This window comes from Salmo salar, chromosome ssa09, assembly GCF_905237065.1.
Source record: "Salmo salar chromosome ssa09, Ssal_v3.1, whole genome shotgun sequence".
NCBI lineage: Eukaryota > Metazoa > Chordata > Actinopteri > Salmoniformes > Salmonidae > Salmo > Salmo salar.
Window position 1 is genome coordinate 111,197,618 of NC_059450.1, and position 24,110 is coordinate 111,221,727.

General features: G+C 41.6%; 1 protein-coding gene across 5 annotated transcripts in view; it reads right to left on the reverse strand.

Moving 5' to 3' along the window:
• Nucleotides 1-24,110, reverse strand: part of LOC106612433 (DISP complex protein LRCH3) — a 96,650-nt gene that overhangs the window by 43,447 nt on the left and 29,093 nt on the right. For all 5 annotated transcript variants that reach the window (XM_045724316.1, XM_014213552.2, XM_014213551.2 and 2 more), the window contains exons 2-10: nt 18,827-18,971; nt 14,723-14,849; nt 14,379-14,484; nt 12,490-12,626; nt 12,190-12,299; nt 10,824-10,917; nt 2,798-2,918; nt 730-878; nt 49-125 (exon numbers count right to left, since the gene is read on the reverse strand). In XM_045724316.1, coding sequence (XP_045580272.1) covers nt 49-125; nt 730-878; nt 2,798-2,918; nt 10,824-10,917; nt 12,190-12,299; nt 12,490-12,626; nt 14,379-14,484; nt 14,723-14,849; nt 18,827-18,971 — 1,066 coding nt within the window. The remainder of the gene's footprint in view (nt 1-48; nt 126-729; nt 879-2,797; nt 2,919-10,823; nt 10,918-12,189; nt 12,300-12,489; nt 12,627-14,378; nt 14,485-14,722; nt 14,850-18,826; nt 18,972-24,110) is intronic.

Genomic DNA, 24,110 nt, shown 5'->3' on the forward strand with positions numbered 1-24,110 from the left:
CAAGTTACTAGATAGATAGGTAGGATGTGTGTGTGTAGGTCTTCCTACCTGTTCTGCAGAGAATTGTGTCGCCTCGGGTCATCTGTCCTCAAGTCTCTGGAGGAGTTGGACTTGACTGGAGAGCCCTACAAAGAGACAGTCATCAACAACACCAGCCACGATCTCACCCTTACACCACAAACACACACACACACCAGGGGTGGGTTCAGTTCGGTTCAACATTTGCTATGTTGCGTGAAGATTTGCACTGAATGACACGATTCCCCAAAATGGTGCAAACCATTGTTCAACAGCCTTTGAGGTACGTTTGCTCCCGTTTGGGGAGTGTGGCGAAGTGCGGTCTAATCAATATGGATGTGACCATTTCAAATTGCAAAACTCAAGGAGCACACCATACACAATCGCTTACTGTGCCACCACAATCAGGTTCTTCAACTGGTCATTCAGAACAGTAGTTTCTGTTGAATTAAATGTTGCATACTGTTCCGTCGTGATGAACGCACCCCCAGCCTTCTACATACAGTCCTGTGCACACTAGCCAGTCGTACACACACACACGCATGAACAGAGTTGGCGGAGCATGGAGCTTGTATGGGTGTGAGTGATTCCCACTGGGGCCACGCGTACAAAACATATGCACGCATGACTAAATCCCTTTGGATAAAAGTGTCTGCTGAATGGCATATCTATTTTATATCACACACACGCAAATACATGCAACACACTTACCTCTCTGGTGACGCGGTGCTCAATGTAAGCCATGAACTGGGAACTGAGGCTGATGGTTTCTGCTACTTCTCTCCTACCCTCCTCCTCTTCCTCCTCCTCCTCTCCTGTACAACTGTCTATAAAGTCGATCTGCTCCAGCTCTGCCTCTACTACTCACAGACAGATAGACAGACAAGACAGAAAGGCAGATTACACACAAGTTCATAGTAAAAAGAAGCAAGATGTAGAATATACACTGAACAAAAATATAAATGCAACAATAAAGATTTGAGTTACAGTTCATCAGTCAATTGAAATAAATTCATTAGGCCCTGATCTGTGGATTTCACGACTGGGAATGCAGATACGAATCTGTTGGTCACAGATACCTTAAAAAAAAAGTCAGTATCTGGTGTGACCACCATTTGCCCCATGCAGTGCGATACATCTCCTTCGCATAGAGTTGATCAAGCTGTTGATTGTGTCCTGTGGAATGTTGTCCCACTCCTCTTCAATGGCTGTGAGAAGATGCTGGATATTGGCAGGAACTGGAACATGCTGTCGTACACTTCAATCCAGAGCATCCCAAACATGCTCAACGGGTGACATGTCTGGTGAGTATACATTCCATGGAAGAACTGGGACATTTTCAGTTTCCAGGAATTGTGTACAGATCCTTGCAACATGTGGCCATGCATTATCATGCTGAGGTGATGGCGGCGGATGAATGGCATGAACGGGCCTCAAGATTTCGTCATGGTATCTCTGTGCATTCAAATGGCCATAGATAAAATGCAATTGTGTTCGTTGTCCGTAGCTTACCCATACCATAACCCCACCGCCACCATGGGGCACTCTATTCACAACATTGACATCAGCAAACAGCTCGCCCACACGACGCCATACACATATGCCACGCTGTCTGCCATCTGCCCGGTACAGTTGAAACCGGGATTTATCCATGAAGAGCACACTTCTCCAGCATGCCAGTGGCCATCGTAGGTGAGCATTTGCCCACTGAAGTCAGTTACAATGCCGAACTGCAGTCAGGTCAAGACCCTGGTGAGGATGACGAGCACGCAGATGAGCTTCCCCCTGAGACGGTTTCTGAAGAAATACCTTTGCGCAAACTCACAGTTTCATCAGCTGTCCGAGTGTCTGGTCTCAGACGATCGCGCAGGTGAAGAAGCCAGATGTGGAGGTCCTGGGCTGGTGTGGTTACACATGGTCTGCGGTTTTGAGGCCGGTGGGAAGTACTGCCAAATTCTTTAAAACGACGTTTATGGTGGAGAAATGATCTTGCAATAGCTCTGGTGGACATTCCTGCAGTCAGCATGCCAATTTCACACTCCCGCAACACTGGAGATATGTGGCATCTAAATCTACACATTTTAGTGTGGCCCTTTATTGTCCCCAGCACAAGTTGCACCTGTGTAACAATCATGCTGTTTAATCAGCTTCTTGATATGCCAGACCTGTCAGGTGGATTGATTATCTTGGCAAAGGAGAAATGCTCACGAACAGGGAAGTAAATACATTTGTGCACAAAATTGGAGAAATAAGCTTTTTTTGCATAAGGAAAATTCCTGGGATTTTATTTCAGCTCATGGAACATGGGACAAACACTTTGCAAGTTACATTTATATTTTTGTTCAGTGTATATTTCCACAGATGTAGAACCTAATCCAGACCCGTTTTGTGCCAACATTCCACTCCTTTTTAAAATTTATTTTACCTTTATTTAACTAGGCAAGTCAGTTACGAACAAATTCTTATTTTCAATGACGGCCTAGGAACAGTGGGTTAACTGCCTTGTTCAGGGGCAGACCAACAGATTTTTACCTTGTCAGCTCAAGGCTTCGATCTTGTAACCTTTCGGTTACTAGTCCAACGCTCTAACCACTAGGCTACCTACCGCCTTTTACGCTGTGTCAAATGCCAAACAGTCTGGCATGACAAGGAGTCTCAGGGAGTGAAATGCTAACACAAACAGACTGGTACCCAGGCTAGAATACAATTGAATAAAACTATAAATACAGTACATGACACTACAGTTCACACACACAAACAGACATGCGTTGATTCTCACATGTGCCATTGGTCACAGAATGGGAGCCAGTTGTCCTGTGCTCCTCCCTTTCCCTCCGCTGTCTCTGTTCTTTAGTTATCTCTGCCACACGCAGTGGCAGGTCTGACAACTCATCCGTGGGCTGTAGGTACACAAGGGATGAAAGAGAAAATAGTTAGGAGAGAAAGAAACGCATGGAGAGATAAGTGTGAGTGAAATATGGCACTACCTTGCAATCATAGAACCTGTGCGATTGCCCTTTATTGACATTAGGGATGTCCCCAACTAACAAATCGTGTACGACCGAAAGTCTTCTGTTCTTTCGACTAAACATTTAAACGTGTATTTTTTCAAACATAGACACACCCTATGTCTTTTAATAAAACAAACTATACAGTGGTTCTTCCTTTAAAAAGTTGTGTCACACTGCAGCACAGCTTGCAGGATGCTCCGGTATGGTAGAGCATGTTCCAGTACATGACGTCATAGTATTATACTGTCAGCCATTGTTGCCGTTAATACTGTTAACGCTCATTGAAACGACCAGAGGGCATCTTTGAGGGAGTCTTTATGAAGCTTGCTTACGTTCCTAGATAATCCTACAGAGGTCCATGCAGGTCAGACGTTTTGATTGCTATACCCTATCTGAAAGAGCATAACAAGTTAATAAATTTTGTTGACATGAAGCAACCATAGCTTCAGCTACTATAGCACAGAGAAATACATCTTAAAACATGCCATTCTGTTCTTTTGAAACAAATTGTCTTAGTATCATGTACATTTTTATGACCTTCCTAAACAAAATATGAACGTATTTCTTTGTGATTGTGTATATTAAACTTATTTATTAGACTGGCGGCTATTGGTAGGCTACTCGTTGAGTCCAAACTATTCTACTGCATACCGCACAGCAGACCTTCATGGAGCTTTGAGGATGAAATGCTCACTAAGTTTTTGTCTTTTATGATATTTCTCTTAATGTAGGCCTACTGCTAGAGTGTAAAATACACATATTTGAGTAAATTCAGGGCCAGGTGGGTTAAAGATTTTTATTGAAATGACATGGAGCTGTAAGACTAAGAGACCTGGTTTTATTTTTCCTTTATTTAACTAGGCAAGTCAGTTAAGAACAAATGCTTATTTTACAATGACGGCCTAGGAACAGTGGGTTAACTGCCTTGTTCAGGGGCAGAATAACAGATTTTCACCTTGTCAGCTCAGGGATTCGATCTTGTAACCGTTCGCCAACATCTGGCCCATGTATACATGATACATCGCTCTGATGTAGTATGGAGAGCGTTTGCACATTGGCAAGATGTCGCCAAGACATCGGCATTAGATCTCATTTGACCTTCAGTGGCTGTTTGGATGATGCATGTCAAAACTGCTAAATTATACTGGCAATATTTAAAAAAAACTATATGATTCACATTTTAGTCATTTAACAGTTGTGACTTAGTGAGTGAATACATTTTTGTACTTTTTCCCCCCCTTGGAAATCGAACCCACAACCATGGCGTTGCAAGTGCCATGGTCTACCAACTGAACTTCATCGGAATATCCTAAACTATTAGTGATTTTGTTTGTGGGGAAAATGAAGAGGGAAGATTCAAGTTAAAGTCAAGTTTATTAAGCTATTGCTATACCATCAAGTTCTTAAAAGAACTCCAGCAGAGTAAAGAAAGTGCAAAACTGTCAAGGCAAAAGTTGGCTACTTTGAAGAATCTCAAATATAAAATAGATTTTAATTTGTTGAACACTGTTTTGGTTACTACATGATTCCATATGTGTTATTACATAGTTGATGTCTTTACTGTTATTCTACAGTGTAGAAAAAAGTAAAAATCAAGAAAAACCCTGGAATGAGTAAGTGTGTCCTAACTTTTGACTGGTACTGTATACAAGATATACACAGAGTGCCATGGGAAAGTATTCAGATCCATTTACTTTTTACAAATTTTGCTACATTACAACCTTATTCTAAAACGGATTAAATGAAAAAATATCCTCAGCAATCTACACACAATACCCCATAATGACAAAGGGAAAACAGGTTTTTAGAAATGCTTGCAAATTTATTTAAAAAAAAAGTGAAATACCTTATTTACATTAGTATTCAGACCCTTTGCTATGAGATTTGAAATTGAGCTCAGGTGCATCCTGTTTCCATTGATCATCCTTGAGATGTTTCTACAACTTGATTGAAGTCCACCTGTGGCAAATTAAATTAATTGGACATGATTTGGAAAGGCACACACCTGTCAATATAAGGTCCCACAGTTGACAGTGCATGTCAGAGCAAAAACCAAGCCATAAGGTCGAAGGAATTGTCTGTAGAGCTCCGAGACAGGACTGTGTCGAGGCATAGATCTGGGGAAGGGTACTAAAACATTTCTGCAGCATTGAAGGTTCCCAAGAACACAGTGACCTCCATCAATCTGAACTGGAATAAGTTTGGAACCACCAAGACTCTTTCTAGAGGTGGCCGCCTGGCCAAACTGAGCAATCAGGGTAGAAGGGCCTTGTTCAGGGAGGTGACCAAGAACCCGATGGTCACTCCGACAGAGCTCTAGAATTCCTCTGTGGAGATGGGAGAACCTTCCAGAAGGACAACCATCTCTGCAGCACTCCACCAATCAGGCCGTTATGGTAGAGTGGCCAGACGGAAGCAACTCCTCAGTAAAAGGCACATAACAGCCCGCTTGGAGTTTGCCAAAAGGCATCTAAAGACTCTCAGACCTTGAGAAACAAGATTATCTGGTCTGATGAACCCAAGATTGAACTTTTTGGCCTGAATGCCAACAGTCACATCTGGAGGAAACCTGGCACCATCCCTACAGTGAAGCAAGGTGGTAACAGCATCATGCTGTTGGGATGTTTTTCAGCAGCAGGGTCTGGGAGACTAATCACGATCGAGAGAAAGATGAACAGAGCAAAGTACATGGAGATCCTAGATGAAAACCTGCTCCAGAACGCTCAGGACCTCAAGCTGGGGCAAAGGTTCACCTTCCAACAGGACAACACAACAGAGCACACAGCCAAGACAACAAAGGAGTGGCTTCTGGACAAGTCCCTGAATGTCCTTGATTGGCCCAGCCGGAGCCTGGACTTAAACCTGATAGAGGTTTTAAGAGAGACCTGAAAATAGCTGTGCAGCGATGCTCCCCATCCAAGTTTTGCATTTGACTTTATTCGGGATCCCCATTAGCTGGTGCCAAGGCTACTCTTCTTGAGGTCCAAATACATTGAGGCATTTAGATCGGACATAAAACACAAAATACTACATCACATAACATTATTACACCACACTAAATATTGTTAGGGTTGAACTGGCTATTTGTTTGCATAACTTATATAATATACTGGGGAAGCTATGCTACAATATTAAGTATATGAACTACGGATAAATCAACTGCTGAAGACAAGAAGAACTACACCCGGAGACAGGAAGTGCGTCACAAGGCTGGGACCAGCCTGCACGCCGACGATAGGAGGAGCAAGTTTAAACCACGCTCCTCCTCCCTCTGACAGGCCAGCATTGAGCGGGAACTAGCTCTGTCAGAGTATATAAGAGAGAACAATAGGATGTGTCGCTCTCTTCTCTGTCTGCCCTGCCAGGTGTCACAGAGACCGTATATATACGAACCACCCATTTACCACACACGTGTTTGCATTAATTAAAGTACAAATAAATCAGAAGTTACTATGTGCTGACTATTTTGTTCTGATACCAGAATTGAAGCAACTTCAACAATATCTACAATACAAAATGTACAATACCACCATACAACAATATTACAACGTACATGTGTAGAGCATGTGTGTGTGTGTCTTTTTACAGATCGCGTTGTTCCATAAGGTGTAGTTTTAACTGTTTTTTAATCTGATTTTCCTGCTTGCATGAGTTACTTGATGTGGAAAATAATTCCATGTAGTCATGTCTCTGTGTAGTACTGTGTGTTTCCTGGAGAATGTTCTGAACTTGGGGATTGTGAAGAGACCTCTGGTGACATGTTCTGTGGGGTATGTATGGGTGTCTGAGCTGTGTGCTAGTAGTTTAAACAGACAGATCGGTACATTCTGCTTCAACACTTCTTACAAAAACAAGTAATGATGAAGTCAATCTCTTCCACTTTGAGCCAGGAGAGATTGACATGCATGTCATTGATGTTAGCTCCCCATGTACATTTAAGCGCTAGCCATGTTGCTCTTTTCTGGACCAACTGTAATTTGCCAAAAGTATGTCCCTCTTTGTGGCACTTGACCATATGTCTGGTCCAGGTGTGACAAAGCTAGGGCCTGTAGGACTTGTTTTGTTGATGCAATGTCAAGAAAACAAAGCAGTGCTTTATTACGGACATACCTCTCACCATCTTAGCTACCATTGCATCAATATGTTTTGACCATGACAGTTTACAATCCAGGGTTACTCCATGCAGTTTAGCCACCTCAACTTGCTCAATTGCCACATTATTCAATTGTTGAGGTTTCTGGTTTAGTGAATGGTTTGTCACAAATAGAATACTTTTTGAAATATTTAGTACTAGGTTATTAATTGCCACCCATTCTAAAACTGACTGCAGCTCTTTGTTAAGTGTGGCAGTGGTAGCTGATGTGTAAAATGTTGAGACATCAGCATAGACACACAGGCTTTACTCAGTGCTATCATTGTAAGGCCCTAGTTATGTTCTTGCTTTGACAAAGTCATTTCTTAATATTATTATTTATTTAATGTGATTAGTTATTCATTTACATCTGTCCCTTATATTAAAGCGGAACTGACAGCGGTTTAACTACATTGCAGATATAAAAACAGACAATCACAATATCAGTCAAAAATATAAAATCCCCAGTTTATGCTACAAAACCAACTTTAGAAGAAGTCTTAAAATATAACCTATTTGACTCGACGTTCCCTGACGTACACTAAGGCATTGTTTGCAGAACAGATGTATGCAGTTCAATGCATGATTAATATAATTCACCAATACATTTCTTGGTTGTCCCAAAAAATATTGCTTTCAGGTTGTAAATCACAGCTGTCCTGGTACATTGTTTGCTGCCTCCATTCTGGATGCACTGTTTCAGGTTCAATGACTCAATATTTTGACAAAAAAGCACGCATGTAACTAAGGCTGGGAATGACTAGTAAGGGCAATGATCACAAGTCAGTCATAACGTGGCTAATAGGCTAGCGTATCTATTCATGTAGCAAGCTAATAACACAGAGCCTAACGATAAATACACTACATATACACAAACGGTATGTGGACACCCTTTCAAATTAGAGTTTGGCTATTTCAGCCACACTTGTTGCACACAACCATGCAATCTCCATAGTCAAACATTGCCAGTAGAACGGCCTTACTGAAGAGCTCAGTGACTTTCAACGTGGCACTGTCATAGGATGCCACCTTCCCAACAAGTCAGTTGGTCAAATTTCTACCCTGCTAGAGCTGCCCGGGTCAACTGTAAGTGCTGTTATTGTGAAGTGGAAGAGTATAGGAGCAACAACGGCTCAGCCGCGAAGTGGTAGGCCACACAAGCTCATAGAACGGGACCGCTGAAGTGCGTAAAAATCCCTACCGAGTCCCTGCAGTGGCTGCTCCTTTAAAAGTTGTATCATACAGCAGCACACCTTGCGGGCTTGCTGCAGCATTCTGTGGCACGTTATTTAATTGTCAGACATTTTTTATGTTAACGCAAGTTAGTGCTAGTTTGACCACCAGAGGGCATCTTTGAGAAGCATTTGATAGTCTTCCATGTTGGCATTACCAGAGAATTTAAAACCTTTTTTGTAATTACAGTACATGGGATTGATTTTAAGAAATTTGGCTTAATTAATTTGATTAATATTATGGTGTTTGTATTCTGAGAAAAACTAAAAACTAAACCCTCAGGGTTTCTGTTAAGATGGAATGGAATATATTGCGCTGTACAACATGACGGTCGTGAGTAGGCTCAGTATAAGAGGATTGGAGGATTTTAAGTTAATATCTAAGGGGCGTAACATTTCCACACCCTAATTGTAGTGTAACCAACAATCATTTCGCCTATGGCAGGACTACAGTATCTCTAAAAATATTTTTTTCAATGACTCTCTGCCAAAAATTATATTTAGAGGATTAGAGGATTCTAAATTAATATCTAAGGGGCATTTTCCATTAGGATCTGTGAGTATATCTGAGAATATCTAAGGGTCTTTTATATAATTCTAAACAATTAATAATAATCGCTTTCGTTTTCATTTAACCAAGAGTGAGCGAGAAAAGGCAATACTTGAACATGCGGTGAGACATTCTCACTAATTTGTAAATAAAGCCAGTTTGTTATTTAGAATTATTTATTTCTGGAGAAATCTAACTTGATTATTTAGCAGACATCACTTGCTTATATTCAGTCAGCACATATATCTTAAGAATATCATGGAATATAATTGAACATTTTTGGTTTCTCCATGCTTGTCTCTGAGCAGCGCGAAACGTTGCTGAAATGTTCAAAAAAACAACAGTGAGCGATTGTAATCTGAATAAAGGCCAAAACATAGCCCTGCTAATAGCCATAATGACGCTGTACAACGTGACCATGTGTGTTTGAATGAGTATTTTCCAGTAAGCAACAATTTGTTTGCATTCATGAGACAATTTTGTTCCAATATTTCTGTAATTGACTGATATTTATTCCCATAGTAATTCGTTATGGATCCTGTAAACACACAGTCCAGTTCAAAGTGAATGATGGCAGGCCTTTGTGGCAACTGGCTTGTTTGCATAAAGGCCTACTGTAGCTCTGATTGGCTATGGCGCACCGGTCTGTGTAGACTCCGCTCCTGTACGAGATAAAAACATTTTATCTACTGCAGTGTCTATAAATTGTCAAAACGCAGAGCTGCATTCACACTCTATATTGCTATATAGAATTTTCACAAATGCCTTAGAATACGTAATTCCCAAACATTCTAAGAATTACTGAAAACGTTAATATTTAAGTGATCGCTAGTCAGGAAAAAAATGCATAAAGTATCATTCTTCCTGGGAGTGTATATGAACAGATTTCTTTTTTTCATGTTGCTAAAATGCTATCAGTTACACTTTAAGGTCAACCCTGCTACGTGAACTGAATTCTCATTTTAATATGGTGAAACTACTCAATCTAAAATATTTTTTTCTCAAGAAACATTGAACATATAATATTCAAATCATAGTGTAAAAGCAGGTGAGCTGGTTCTACTCTTTTTGACAATTTTCTGTTTGTTTTTTTGGTAGAAAACTGAGCGCGTCAAGCATTACACATCAACCCTGTTACCCATAGAACGATAGGATGGAAACGTTAACAATTTACATGTTTATGTGAAGCTTGCATTTAAATTGTCCCTCCCTGTTGCAGACAATAAGCTTCCATTCCCCCTCTCACAAGGGGATTTATGGATGATTTAAGATGAAATAATTAATCCTGTTAAATTCAACCTGTTACTTTAATGGAACTTAATACTGTACTTTTTATTTAAGTATGTGAAATGATATACAGACCAGTCAAAAGTTTGGACACACCCACTCATTCAAAGGTTTTTCTTTATTTTTACTATTTTCTACATTGTAGAATAATAGTGAAGACATCAAACCTATGAAATAACACATATGGAATCATGTAGTTAATGAAAAGAAGCCAAGTGCTCAGCATATGTGGGAACTCCTTCAAGAATGTTGGAAAAGCATTCCCCATGAAGCTGGTTAAGAGAATGCCAAAAGTGTGCCAAGCTGTCATCAAAGCAAAGGGTGGCTACTTTGAAGAATCTCAAATAGAAAAATGTAGAAAAATTTAAAGAATAATAAAAACCCTTGAATATGTAGGTGTCCAAAATTTTGACAGGCGCTATATTTACATTTTTTTTTACTAAGTTACACTACTCAAAATATACTATTTCGTGAAATGACGCAACAATTACTAGGAGGACCCAGAGTTATTTGAGATCTTACCTCAGTGCCTGACCATCTTGTGTGTGTGTGTGTGTGTGTGTGTGTGTGTGTGTGTGTGGCGTGTGTCTCACCTCGTTGCCTGACCATCTCTTGTCTCCACTGTCCACACTGTTGAAGCCAGAGTCCAGCGCTCCGTATGGCCGGCCAGGGTACAGCTCCTCCACACTAAGAGTACAGAAGATAAGACCAACTTTAAGACCAAGACCTGGGTCAAAACACAATGTCAAATGCATTCAAACACTTGAGCTGTGACTGATTTCTTATTTAAGCCCTGCATAAAACACATCAATAAACAATTACACTACACATATCTACAGTATACACATCAATTACACAATATGAAAAGCAAACAAAACACAAGCATATGAAACAAAGCAATTTAGTGAGTTGAAGTACAACGGAATAGTGTCACAAGTGTAAACGCCAAGCTAAATGAAGGAAGTACTTGACCCAGGTACGGTGTGTGTCTAGGAGGAGTGATTATGTCTCTCTGTAATAGAATGGGGACAGGGCCTGCATCTATATGTGAGGAAGGGTGTGTGTCTAGGAGGAGTGGATATGTCTCTCTGTAATAGTATGGGGACAGGGCCTGCATCTATATGTGAGGAAGGGTGTGTGTATGCGTGGGAATAGTATGCTAACTGTATTATGTGACTGTCAGGAGGAAAGGTATGTAAAACTGTATGAGAGTGGCAATACAGGTCTGGATTAATAAAAACGTGTGAGTTGCGCGGTAAGCCTACCTGTAGAAAACCGTAGTAAAAAGCTTTGCAACAGAAAATGATTTGCAAGGAAATTGAGAGTTTCTTATTGGACAAATTCAGGTTGGGCCATCCCTGTTTTGACCTGTTTGCATCTGTTTGGTTTCTAGTAAACACACCACTGGGATCCAATGAGGATGTTTTGTTTTGTACATCTGGGTGTGAGCAAGGTTGTTATGGTACATCCCATTCTCAACTCAATGGATGAACTCCCCTTTTCAGCTGCGCTCCCTCGTAAACTCCACTGAACCTTTCCCTCTTTCTACCTTTTGTTTTTACCACTCCGTCTATATCTCAATTTCAATCTCTCCTCCCCAAACTCTGGACAGTGTCTAGTAGAGTACCTTTGAACATTTACAGAGGGCTCAGAGAGCAGAGAGATTGTAGAGCAGAATAATAAATAAATAAATATACACACACACACACACACACACACACACACACACACACACACACACACACACACACACACACACACACACACACACACACACACACACACAGTTATAGATACAAGCAGAGATGTCGACAGAGAAAGACAGGAGCAGGGAGATGCAGAGGAAAGAGTGCCCCCTCGTTCTGCCTCCCTCCAGCTGCTCCTCTGCACACAGTTGCTTCCAGGGATGGTCTCCACATTATTAATAGCAGTGGAAGTGTGTGTATGCGTGTGTCTCACCAGGATCCGAAGGCAAGTGGTCTCCTGTCGTAGTCTGGGAGCTCAGGTGTAGTCTTGCTGGCCTCATTGTTCAGATACTTAAATATATGGATCATCCCCTTTATACAAATCTGGGAATGACAGAGAAAGAAACCCATGATAGTCAAACTGTTCCTTCTATTGTCTAAGATATATTAACACATTTGTGTGGTGCAGGTCATAATTCCATAATCAGGCTGAGAGTTTAAGTGTTTACTAGTCACTGACTAGGAGCAAAAGGTGTATTTGTATAGTGGTGAATGTATAGTTAGTGTGTGTTACCTGTGCAGGTGGGTTCTGTAGTGGGTTGTTGTCCAGCACGATGCTCTGTAGGTGACGCAGGTTGCGGTAACACACAGGGATGGATGTCACCTTGTTACAAGAAAAGTCCAGACGCACCAGTGGCAACGCAGCCAGCTCTGTATGGACATAGGACACAGCTTAACTATAACCCCTTATAGTTGATGTCATCGCGCCGCAAAAATCTAATTAGCAAAATAAAACATCTGTCTGTTTAAGCTAGAGATGTGTTTTTTTGCACAGCCAACTTCAGTCTGTAGTGTCTGTACAGTTTGTGCTACACACTAATATGATCCCTCTAATGAAAGGTGTTTTGCTCTAGGATGCCCACAACTCGTCTGAAGGTAGCCCGGTACCAAGTTGTGCTACACACTAATATGACCCCTCTACGGGGGGCCAGTACGGGCGGGGGAAAAATGTATGAAATGAATTGAAATGTATGCATTCACTACTGTAAGTCGCTCTGGATAAGAGCGTCTGCTAAATGACTAAAATGTAATGTAAATGTAATGAAAGATGTTTTGTTCTAGGATGCCCACAACTAGTCTGAAGGTAGCCCAGTACCAGGTTGTGCTACACACTAATATGACCCCTCTAATGAAAGGTGTTTTGTTCTAGGATGCCCACAACTAGTCTGAAGGTAGCCCAGTACCAGGTTGTGCTACACACTAATATGACCCCTCTAATGAAAGGTGTTTTGTTCTAGGATGCCCACAACTCGTCTGAAGGTAGCCTGGTACCAGGTTGTGCTACACACTAATATGACCCCTCTAATGAAAGGTGTTTTGTTCTAGGATGCCCACAACTAGTCTGAAGGTAGCCCAGTACCAGTTTAAGAAAATGTATGGAAGTATAAACTGAGCATACCAAACATTAGGAACTCCTTCCTAATATTGAGTTGCACCTCCACTTTTGCCCTCAGAACAGCCTCAATTCATCAGGGCCTGGACTCTGCAGGGTGTTGAAAGCATTCCACAGGGGCCATGTTGACTCCAATGCTTCCCACAGTTGTGTCAAGTTGGCTGGATGTCCTTTGGGTGGTGAACCATTCTTGATACACACTGGAAACTGTAGTGTACAAAACCCAACAGAGTTGCAGTTCTTGGCACAAACCGGAGCCCCTGGCCCCTACTACCATACCCTGTTCAAAAGGCACAAAAATCTTTTGTCTTGCCCATTCATCCTCTGAAAGGCACACATACAAATTCTATGTCTCAATTGTCTCAAGGCTTAAAAATAATTTTTACCTGTCTCCCCTCCATCGACACTGATTGAAGTGGATTTAACAACTGGCATCAATAAGGGATCATAGCTTTCACCTGGATTCACCTGGTCAGTCTATGTCATGGAAAGAGCAGATGTCCTTAATGTTTTCTACACTCAGTGTATCTGGATGTAGTTTAGTGCCAAAAAAAGGATTCTTAAGGATTAAACAGTGTGTGTGTTGACCAGAGTGGACACGACGTCAGGCCAGGTGGTTGAGTGTGTGTTGACCAGAGTGGACACGACGTCAGGCCAGGTGGTTGAGTGTGTGTTGACCAGAGTGGACACGACGTCAGGCCAGGTGGTTGAGTGTGTGTGTTTATTGTATTCTTTTTTATTTAACCTTTATTTAACTAAGCAAGTCAGTTAAGAACAAATTCTTATTTTCAATGGCGGCCTAGGAACAGTGGGTTAACTGCCTTGTTCAGGGGCATGACGACAGATATTTACCTTGTCAGCTCAGGGATTTGATCTTGCAAACTTTTGGTTACTATTCCAACGCTCTAACCACAAGGCTACCTGCCGCCCGTGTGTGTGTGTGTGTGTGTGTGTGTGTGTGTGTGTGTGTGTGTGTGTGTGTGTGTGTGTGTGTGTGTGTGTGTGTTGACCTGGGGGCAAGCGGGCCAGGTGGTTGCGGCGGATGTTGAGGTCTCGCAGAGAGTCCAGTCGACCAACCTGAGGTGGCAGTGTCTGGATCTCATTACAACTCACGTCCTGGAGAGAGGGATGAGGAGAGAGCAGGAGAGGAAAAGGATGGCCTAAACGGTAATCAAACCACAACATAAAGACTACCAATAAGGGGAAAAAACGGGCAATTCAACATGGTGGTTTTGACACTGGAAAACAACACACGGCCAGATACCCACAGCCAATTAAGCCGTGTGTGTGTGTGTGTGTGTGTGTGTGTGTGTGTGTGTGTGTGTGTGTGTGTGTGTGTGTGTACTGGCCTGACCAGTTCTGTGAGCTGTCGTAGTTGGCCGAGCTCTTCGGGAAGGGAGACCAGCTTGTTGTTACAAGCGATCAGGACCTTCAACGGCAGACTGCACACCGGACTGGGCAGGGTCGACAACTGATTCCGACTGGAATCCGGATTAAAGAGAAAGAAAGACAGAAAGACAGGAGAGAGAAAATTGAAGTGGTGTTTTTGACTAAAGCCTTGGTAAATTCAGGTCTCCATTCAAATTCAAATAATTGTGATGGTGGATGTTTTATGTGTCCTGGCAAGACGGTGAAGGTTACTGAATATTATCAAAACACAGGAAGTCACTCTGTTCAACAATTTTCTCGACATTCTATTGCCACTGTCTGGGAAACAGGTTACTGTTACAGACCAAAAAGTATCTCGTCTCAATCCTGTTTATCTGATATGCTGTGACTTTTCTCTATGTCCAAAACAGATCAGCACTTTAATCTGATGAATGAACATGGGTGTCATCCCAAATGGCACCCTATTCCCTATTTAGTGCACTACTTTTGACCAGGGCCGATAGGGGTCAAATGTAGTGTATTATATAAGGAATAGGATGCCTTTTAGATGTAGAGCATCTGTTTTAGGCATCACACATTTCTACATGGGTGAACGTAGTATGCATGCATGGGCCGTCTTTCTATGGTTTGAGTTGTCAAATTTGTAAATAGATATGAACATCTGTATATACTCTACTGTGTGTGTGTACCACCATATGTTCAAGTATGTGAGGGCCGGTGTGTGTGTGTGTGTGTGTGTGTGTGTGTGTGTGTGTGTGTGTGTGTGTGTGTGTGTGTGTGTCAGTCAAAGGTAGAAAAAAAGTGCTCACACATACTTGAGTAAAAGTAAAAGCTATACATCAAATTCCTTATATTAAGCAAACTAGACAGCACAATTTTCTAGTTTTTTTATTTTTATTTACGGACAGACGGGCACACTAACAATTTAGACACAGTATTTGTGTTAGATCAGAGGCAGTAGGGATGACAACCTGTTAAATTACTAGGTGCATGAATTGGACCATATTGCTGTCCTGCCTGAGCATTCAAAATGCAGCAAGTACTTTTGGGTGTCAGGGAAAATGTATGCGAGTAAAAAGTACATATTTTAGAATGTACAGATACTACTTAAAGAGGCAATATGTAACTTTTTGGGCGACCCAACCAAATGCAAATAGAAATGTTATATCTTTACCATTCTCATTGAAAGAAAGTCTAAGAAGCGGTAGATCTGTTCTATGTGCGCTATTTCTATGCATCCTGTTCTTAAGTTTAGCTTTTGCGTCTTTTACTTTCTGTTTTGTACACCCGCTTCAAACATCTGAAACAATATTTTTGGTTTTGGAAAATGTACAGTATTTTCACAGTGGTTTAGATGGTACAATGATACTCCACACCTGGGTTCATCAAGTAGGTTTGGCCTAATTTTTTCTGAGCTAATAGTCGGCGGGCCAGAACATCATTAGCATATATTATTAGCACAATTAATAGGCCTACACTACAAATTAAACTTAACATCTGATTAGTACATAATAAAATTAATGACAATCATTTCTGTCTAATTACACTCATAAAATCACCAATGTCTCTATTCAATTGTAATTTGTCTATTTGGTTGTGCATCGATTGTTGGGGAAAAACTGGTCTACTGTAGGCTACACTACTTTAACGTCAACATTCGTTCAGAATAATTACCTTGCTAGCACAGCCATCAGACTGTTAAACAGCCATCACTAGCAGAGGGGCTGCTGCCTATATACAGACTTGAAATCATTGGCCACTTTAATAAATGGAACACTAGTCACTTTAATAATGCCACTAAGAATAATTCAAGATATGTAAACACTCATCTCATATGTATATAGTGTATTCTATACTATCTATTGCATCTTAGCCTATCCTTCTGTGAAATTGCTCATCCACATATGTATACATTCTCATTCCATTCCTTTACTTAGATGTGTGTGTATTAGGTAGTTGTTGTGAAACTGTTAGATATTTCTTCTTAGATATTACTGCACTGTCGGAACTAGAAGCACAAGCATTTCACTACACTCGCAATAACATCTGCTAACCATGTGTACGTGACCAATAACATTTGATTTGATTTTGAAGAGAAAATGGTCACTCAAAAAGTATCAAAAAGGTAAATAATAAAAATGTAAGTTTCAGAGAAGAATGGACAGAAAAATGCATTCATTTTACCATCTTTCTCCAATGCCAAGCCAGCGTGTCTTATTTGCAACGGAAATGTTGCTGTTTGCAAAGAATTCAATCTCAGACATTTTTATGAATCTAAACATGGTCCTTTCAAAGTGGTCTTCCCGCACTAGACAGAGGCCCGACGCAGAAACATTTATGTGTTAACTGCAAGCAACAAACACAGCAGCAGAATCCTCCATTGCCTGACCAAACAACAGAAGGTCAAAAGTGCTTTCCTAAAAGCGTCCTGGGTTCTAACCAAAAACAACATGCCCTTCACAGACGCGGAGGTATTTTAAAAGTGCATAGTGACAGTTTGAGGAATTGGCTAACCACAAGTCTATGGACAGCATAATTGCGCCTGTCAAACAGATGCCCGTCTGTGTCAACTGCCGGCCTCCGCGTCCATGCACAGGCGGATGATGTGCATAGGATTGTTTTGGAGGGGCTCAGTCAGGCTGAGCATTTTTCCCTGGCTATTGATCAGAGTACTAACAACACTATATATATATAGTTATATAGTGGGCAGACACAGGGGCCTGGTCAACAGGCTGAAGGAAATCACCCCCCAAATGAATGTGAATGACTTGCATTGTCTCATCCATCAGAGTGTGCTGTGAGCCAGACTAAACCGGGAGCTAAAAGATATGATGGATAAAGTCATGCGCATAATCAACTTTGTCAGGGAGACATCAGGCACCCAACATAGTATTTTCCACAAGCTTGTGACAGAATCATAGGACACCCACAATCTCCTGCTTCACAACGACGTGCACTGGCTGAGTAAAGGAAAAGCGCTGGAGCGGCTCTGTGAGCTGCATGACCAGGTTGTGGATTTTCTCAGAAAAAGCTAAATGAGAAGAACAGTTGACCACCTCTGTATGCTGCATTTTTGGCAATTCAAAGTGAGCATATTAAACATTGAAACAAATCAGCGATGATCTCCGGAGTGCCAAGTCCGTGTGTGCATTTTGGGTGGCATGCTCAGACAAATACAGCACAATAAAGAAACTTGCATTTTATGTGCTCACAATGTTTGGATTGACTTACACCTGCGAGTCCTCCTTTCCCTCTATGAACGCAATATAGACTCACGACAGGAACCGGCTTTCACATAAGTCAATCAAGGACTGCTTGCGTATTAAAAATCGCATCCATCTCACCCGACATCCACAAGATCGTGTCGTAAATTCAGTGGCCTATATGATGGTAGTTAATAAATATTAATTTTTGTGAGTGCTTATACAGGGCAATTAAGGTCTCAAGCTGACAGTATTTTCTGTTCCGTCTTTACAGGAGCAGGCTATCCTGACATTATTCTTTAAATTATTGTAGGATTCTACATTTTTGGCCAGTTGCTATTATGAGTAGGTCACCTAATAAAAATTAAAAAAACACTTCTATTAGGCCATTTTCTTTTCTTGTGAACGTTTCTGTTAAGCCTCATAACTGTCTGAGGTTGGCTAAGTTATTTTATATAGGCCAACAATCTGAGAAAATAGACTCCAATTAAGCCCTCTTGTTGTTTGTAAAGTCAAATGAAGATTATTGTTGAAATGAATTGCTCGACTGGTGTTTTTCTCCATCTGTTGCTGTGCAACACTTGCATAACAAGTTAGCTATATTTTCAGCACCAGGCGCCGTTCACCTATTGATTGCAGCTTTACGTTTCAGCACAAAATGGTATGCTGCCTGCTTTATTACTTGACTGTCTGCATTCTCTCTTCTCATGAATGAAGTGTAAATGTAACTTTTGCATTATTTAGGGATATTCTATTTGGGAAACTCTGCTCCACACTATACTAGCATATTTTGTCATAAACTGAAATTATTTCTGCATAGTGCAACTAAGTAGTTTACACCACTGATGTGTGTGCACGCCCGTTACCTTATGTTCAGGTAGGTGAGGGCCTGGAGATTGAGAAGACTCTCAGGAAGCGAGCGCAGGCAGTTCTGGTAGAGCTGCAGGTGTTCCAAAGAGACAAACATACACACCTCCAAGGGCAGCTCTGGCAGACGGTTACGGGACAGGTCTAAACAAGGGGAGAGAGACGTAGATGTCATGCCACAGTTTATTTCATTCATTTATTTTACCCTTTATTTGACCACGTGTGTTGTTTTGTGTTCAAACCTTTAGGTGTCCTCGCTTTGGGGCAGTTTGACAGACATTTTCTATTGCGACCCTTATTTTACCAAGTTGGTTGAGAACACATTCTAAATTTACAGCCATCTTGGGAGCCGGCAAGGATGGCTTCTGGCCAGAATGGCAAGAAAGGCTGTGTTGGGGATGTAGCCAGGGTTGTATTCACTAGGTACCCAATGGAAGAAAGCATACTGAAACGGTGTGATTACTTGAACTAATGAATAAAACCCAGGACATCAGGGCCCAACCCAACTCCTACGACATTTGCCAAGGGATATGTAAGAACATTGGTTGTATTCTCAACTGAAGGACGGCACCATTTACAGGGCAGTAACCCCAGTGACTGTCTTGGGGAAACCCTACAGAGCGCCTATATTTTTACCATGTGTTCTGTAGGCCTAAATGGTCCCTAATGAATAGTTTTTTCCCCTCAACAACCTATACACAAAAATCTATATAAATAATAACATTTACGTAAGTATTCAGACCCTTTACTCAGTACTTTGTTGAAGCACCTTTGGCAGCGATTACAGCATCGGGTCTTCTTGGATATGACGCTACAAGCTTGGCAAACCTGCATTTGGGGAGTTTCTCAGGTTGAATGGGGAGCGTCGATGCACAGCTATTTTCAATTCTCTCCAGAGATGTTCAATCTGGTTCAAGTCTGGGCTCTGGCTGGGCCCATCAAGGACATTAAGAAACTTGTCCCTAAACCACTCCTGTGTTGTCTTGGCTCTGTGCTTACGGTCGTTGTCCTGTTGGAAGGTGAACCTTCACCCCAGTTTGAGGTCCTGAGTGTCTGGAACAGGTTTTCATCATGGATCGCTCTATACTTTGCCCTGATCATCTTTCCCTCGATCCTGACTAGTCTCCCAGTCCCTGCCACTGAAAAACTTCCCCACAACATGACGCTGCCACCACCACCACCTTTCACCTTAGTGATGGTGTCAGGTTTCCTCCAGACATGACGCTTGGTATTCAGACTAAAGAGTTCAATCTTGGTTTCATCAGAGCAGAGAATCTTGTTTCTCATGGTCAGAGTCCTTTAGGTGCCTTTCGGCAAACTCCAAGCGGGCTGTCATGTGCCTTTTACTGAGGAGTGGCTTCCGTCTGGCCACTCTACCATAAAGGCCTGATTGGTGGAGTGCTGCAGAGATGGTTGTCCTTCTGGAAGGTCCTCCCATCTCCACAGAGGAACTCAGGAGCGCTGTCAGAGTGACCATCAGGTTCTTGGTAACCTCCCTGACCAAAGCCCTTCACCGATTGCTCAGTTTGGCGAGGCGGCCAGCTCTAGGAAGAGTCTTGGTGGTTCCAAACTTCTTACATTTAAAAATTATAGAGGCCACTGTGTTCTTGGGGACCTTCAATGCGGCAGACATTATTTGGTACCCTTTCCTAGATCTGTGCCTCAACACAATCCTGTCTCGGAGCTCTACGGACAATTCCTTTGACCTCATGGCTTGGTTTTTGCTCTGACATGCACTGTCAACTGTGGGACCTTATATAGACTAGAGATCGAACGATGGCCGATTAATTAGGGCCGATTTCAAGTTTTCATAACAAATCTGTAAACAGCATTTTTTGACACCGATTATGGCCGATTACATTGCATTCCACGAGGAAACTGCGTGGCAGGCTGACCACCTGTTACGCGAGTGCAGCAAGGAGCCAAGGTAAGTTGCTAGCTAGCATTAACCTGTTATGGCTAGGGGGCAGTATTTTCACGGCTGGATAAAAAAACATACCCGATTTAATCTGGTTACTACTCCTGCCCAGTAACTAGAATATGCATATAATTATTGGCTTTGGATAGAAAACACTCCAAAGTTTCTAAAACTGTTTGAATGGTGTCTGTGAGTATAACAGAACTTATATGGCAGGCAAAAACCTGAGAACATTTCATGCAGGAAGTGGCCTGTCTGACAAGGTGTCGTTCTTCTTGTCTCTGTTTATTGAAGAGTGAGGATCTTAGCTGTCCCGTGACACTTCCTACGGCTGCCATAGGTTCTCAGAAGGCGGCAAAAAGCGGAATCGTGGCTTTGCAGGCTCTGGCTGAAAAAAAGTAGTGCGTTTGGGTAGTGGATGGTTACAGTACTGTGAGACTCAGGCTCGTGCCCGCGTCGACCTAAAGCTTTGTTTACTTTCCTCTGTTTAGCTAAATGGACATTCCAGGTCGGAATATTATCGCTTTTTTACGAGAAAAATTGCATAAAAATGGATTTTAACCTCTCTAGGCCCTACGTAACAGCCACGGCTATCCTGTGGCGCGATTTTCAAAACCTTAAAAATCCTATTACTTCAATTTCTCAAACATATGACTATTTTACAGCCATTTAAAGATAAGACTCTCGTTAATCTAACCACACTGTCCGATTTCAAAAAGGCTTTACAACGAAAGCAAAACATTAGATTATGTCAGCAGAGTACCAAGCCAGAAATAATCAGACACCCATTTTTCAAGCCAGCATATAATGTCACCAAAACCCAGAAGACAGCTAAATGCAGCACTCACCTTTGATGATCTTCATCAGATGACAACCCTAGGACATTATGTTATACAATACATGCATGTTTTGTTCAATCAAGTTCATATTTATATCAAAAACCAGCTTTTTACATTAGCATGTGACGTTCAGAACTAGCATACCCCCGCAAACTTCGGGGAATTCGCTAACATTTTACTAAATTACTCACGATAAACGTTCACAAAAAGCATAACAATTATTTTAAGAATTATAGATACAGACCTCCTCTATGCACTCGATATGTCCGATTTTAAAATAGCTTTTTGGTGAAAGCACATTTTGCAATATTCTAAGTACATAGCCCAGGCATCACGGGCTCGCTATTTAGACACCCGGCAAGTTTAGCACTCACCATAATCATATTTACTATTATAAAAATTTCATTACCTTTTGTTGTCTTCGTCAGAATACACACCCAGGACAGCTACTTCAATAACAAATGTTGGTTTGGTCCAAAATAATCCATCGTTATATCCGAATAGCGGCGTTTTGTTCGTGCGTTCCAGACACTATCCGAAATAGTAAAGAAGTGTCACGCGCTTGGCGCAATTCGTGACAATAAAATTCTAAGTATTCCATTACCGTACTTCGAAGCATGCCAATCGCTGTTTAAAATCAATTTTTACGACATTTTTCTCGTAGAAAGCGATAATATTCCGACAGGGAATCTCCTTTTCGGCAAACAGAGGAAAAAAATCCCAAAGGCGGGGCGGTCGGGGTCACGCGCATAAGCTAGTGTCTCTTGATGGGCCACTTGAGAAAGGCGATAATGTGTTTCAGCATGGGGCTGGAATGACGACATTCTGTTTTTTCCCGGGCTCTGAGAGCCTATGGAAGACGTGGGAAGTGTCACGTTAGAGCAGAGATCCTTAGTAAATGATAGAGATGGAAAAGAAGTTCAACAAATGGTCAGACAGGCCACTTCCTGTAAAGGAATCTCTCAGGTTTTGACCTGCCATTTGAGTTCTGTTATACTCACAGACACCATTCAAACAGTTTTAGAAAATTTAGGGTGTTTTCTATCCATATGTAATAAGTATATGCATATTCTAGTTACTGAGTAGGAGTGGTAACCAGATTAAATCGGGTATGTTTTTTATCCAGCCGTGTCAATGCTGCCCCCTAGCCCTAACAGGTTAAACAGCGGTTGACATGCTTCGAAGTACGGTAATGGAATATTTAGATTTTTTTTGTCACGAATTGCGCCATGCGCACGACCCTTATTTACCCTTTCAGATAGTGTCTGGGACGCACGAACAAAACGCCGCAATTTGGATATAACGATGGATTATTTTGGACCAAACCAACATTTGTTATTGAAGTAGCAGTCCTGGGAGTGCATTCTGACGAAGACAACAAAAGGTAATCAAACTTTTATAATAGTAAATCTGATATTGGTGAGTGCTAAACTTGCCGGGTGTCTAAATAGCTAGCCCTGTGATGCCGGGCTATGTACTTAGAATATTGCAAAATGTGCTTTCACCAAAAAGCTATTTTAAAATCGGACATATCGAGTGCATAGAGGAGTTCTGTATCTATAATTCTTAAAATAATTGTTATGCTTTTTGTGAACGTTTATCGTGAGTAATTTAGTAAATTGTTAGCAAATTCCTCCGGAAGTTTGCGGGGGGTATGCTAGTTCTGAACGTCACATGCTAATGTAAAAAGCTGGTTTTTGATATAAATATGAACTTGATTGAACAAAACATGCATGTATTGTATAACATAATGTCCTAGGTGTGTCATCTGATGAAGATCATCAAAGGTTAGTGCTGCATTTAGCTGTGGTTTGGGTTTATGTGACATTATATGCTACCTTGAAAAATGGGTGTCTGATTATTTCTGGCTTGGTACTCTGCTGACATAATCTAATGTTTTGCTTTCGCTGTAAAGCCTTTTTGAAATCGGACAGTGTGGTTAGATAAAGGAGAGTCGTCTTTAAAATGCTGTGAAATAGTCATATGTTTGAAAAATTGAAGTTTTTGTATTTTTGAGGAATTTGTAATTCGCGCCACGCCTATCATTGGATATTGGAGCAGGTGTTCCGCTAGCGGAACGTCTAGATGTAAGAGGTTAAACTTATCTTATATAAAACAATCAATCTTAACATAACCCCCCCCTCTTCCCTCTCTGCGGATGACTTCGTCAACCATTTTGAAAAGAAGGTCGACGACATCCGAACATCGTTTGTTAAGTCAAACGACACCGCTGGTCCTGCTCACACTACCCTATGCTTTGACCTCTTTCTCCCCTCTCTCCAGATGAAATCTCGCGTCTTGTGACGGCCGGCCGCCCAACAACCTGCCCGCTTGACCCTATCCCCTCCTCTCCAGACCATTTACGGAGACCTTCTCCCTTACCTCACCCCGCTCATCAACTCATCCTTGACCGCTGGCTACGTCCCTTCCGTCTTCAAGAGAGCGAGAGTTGCACCCCTTCTCAAAAAACCTACACTCGATCCCGCCGATGTCAACAACTACAGACCAGTATCCCTTCTTTCTTTT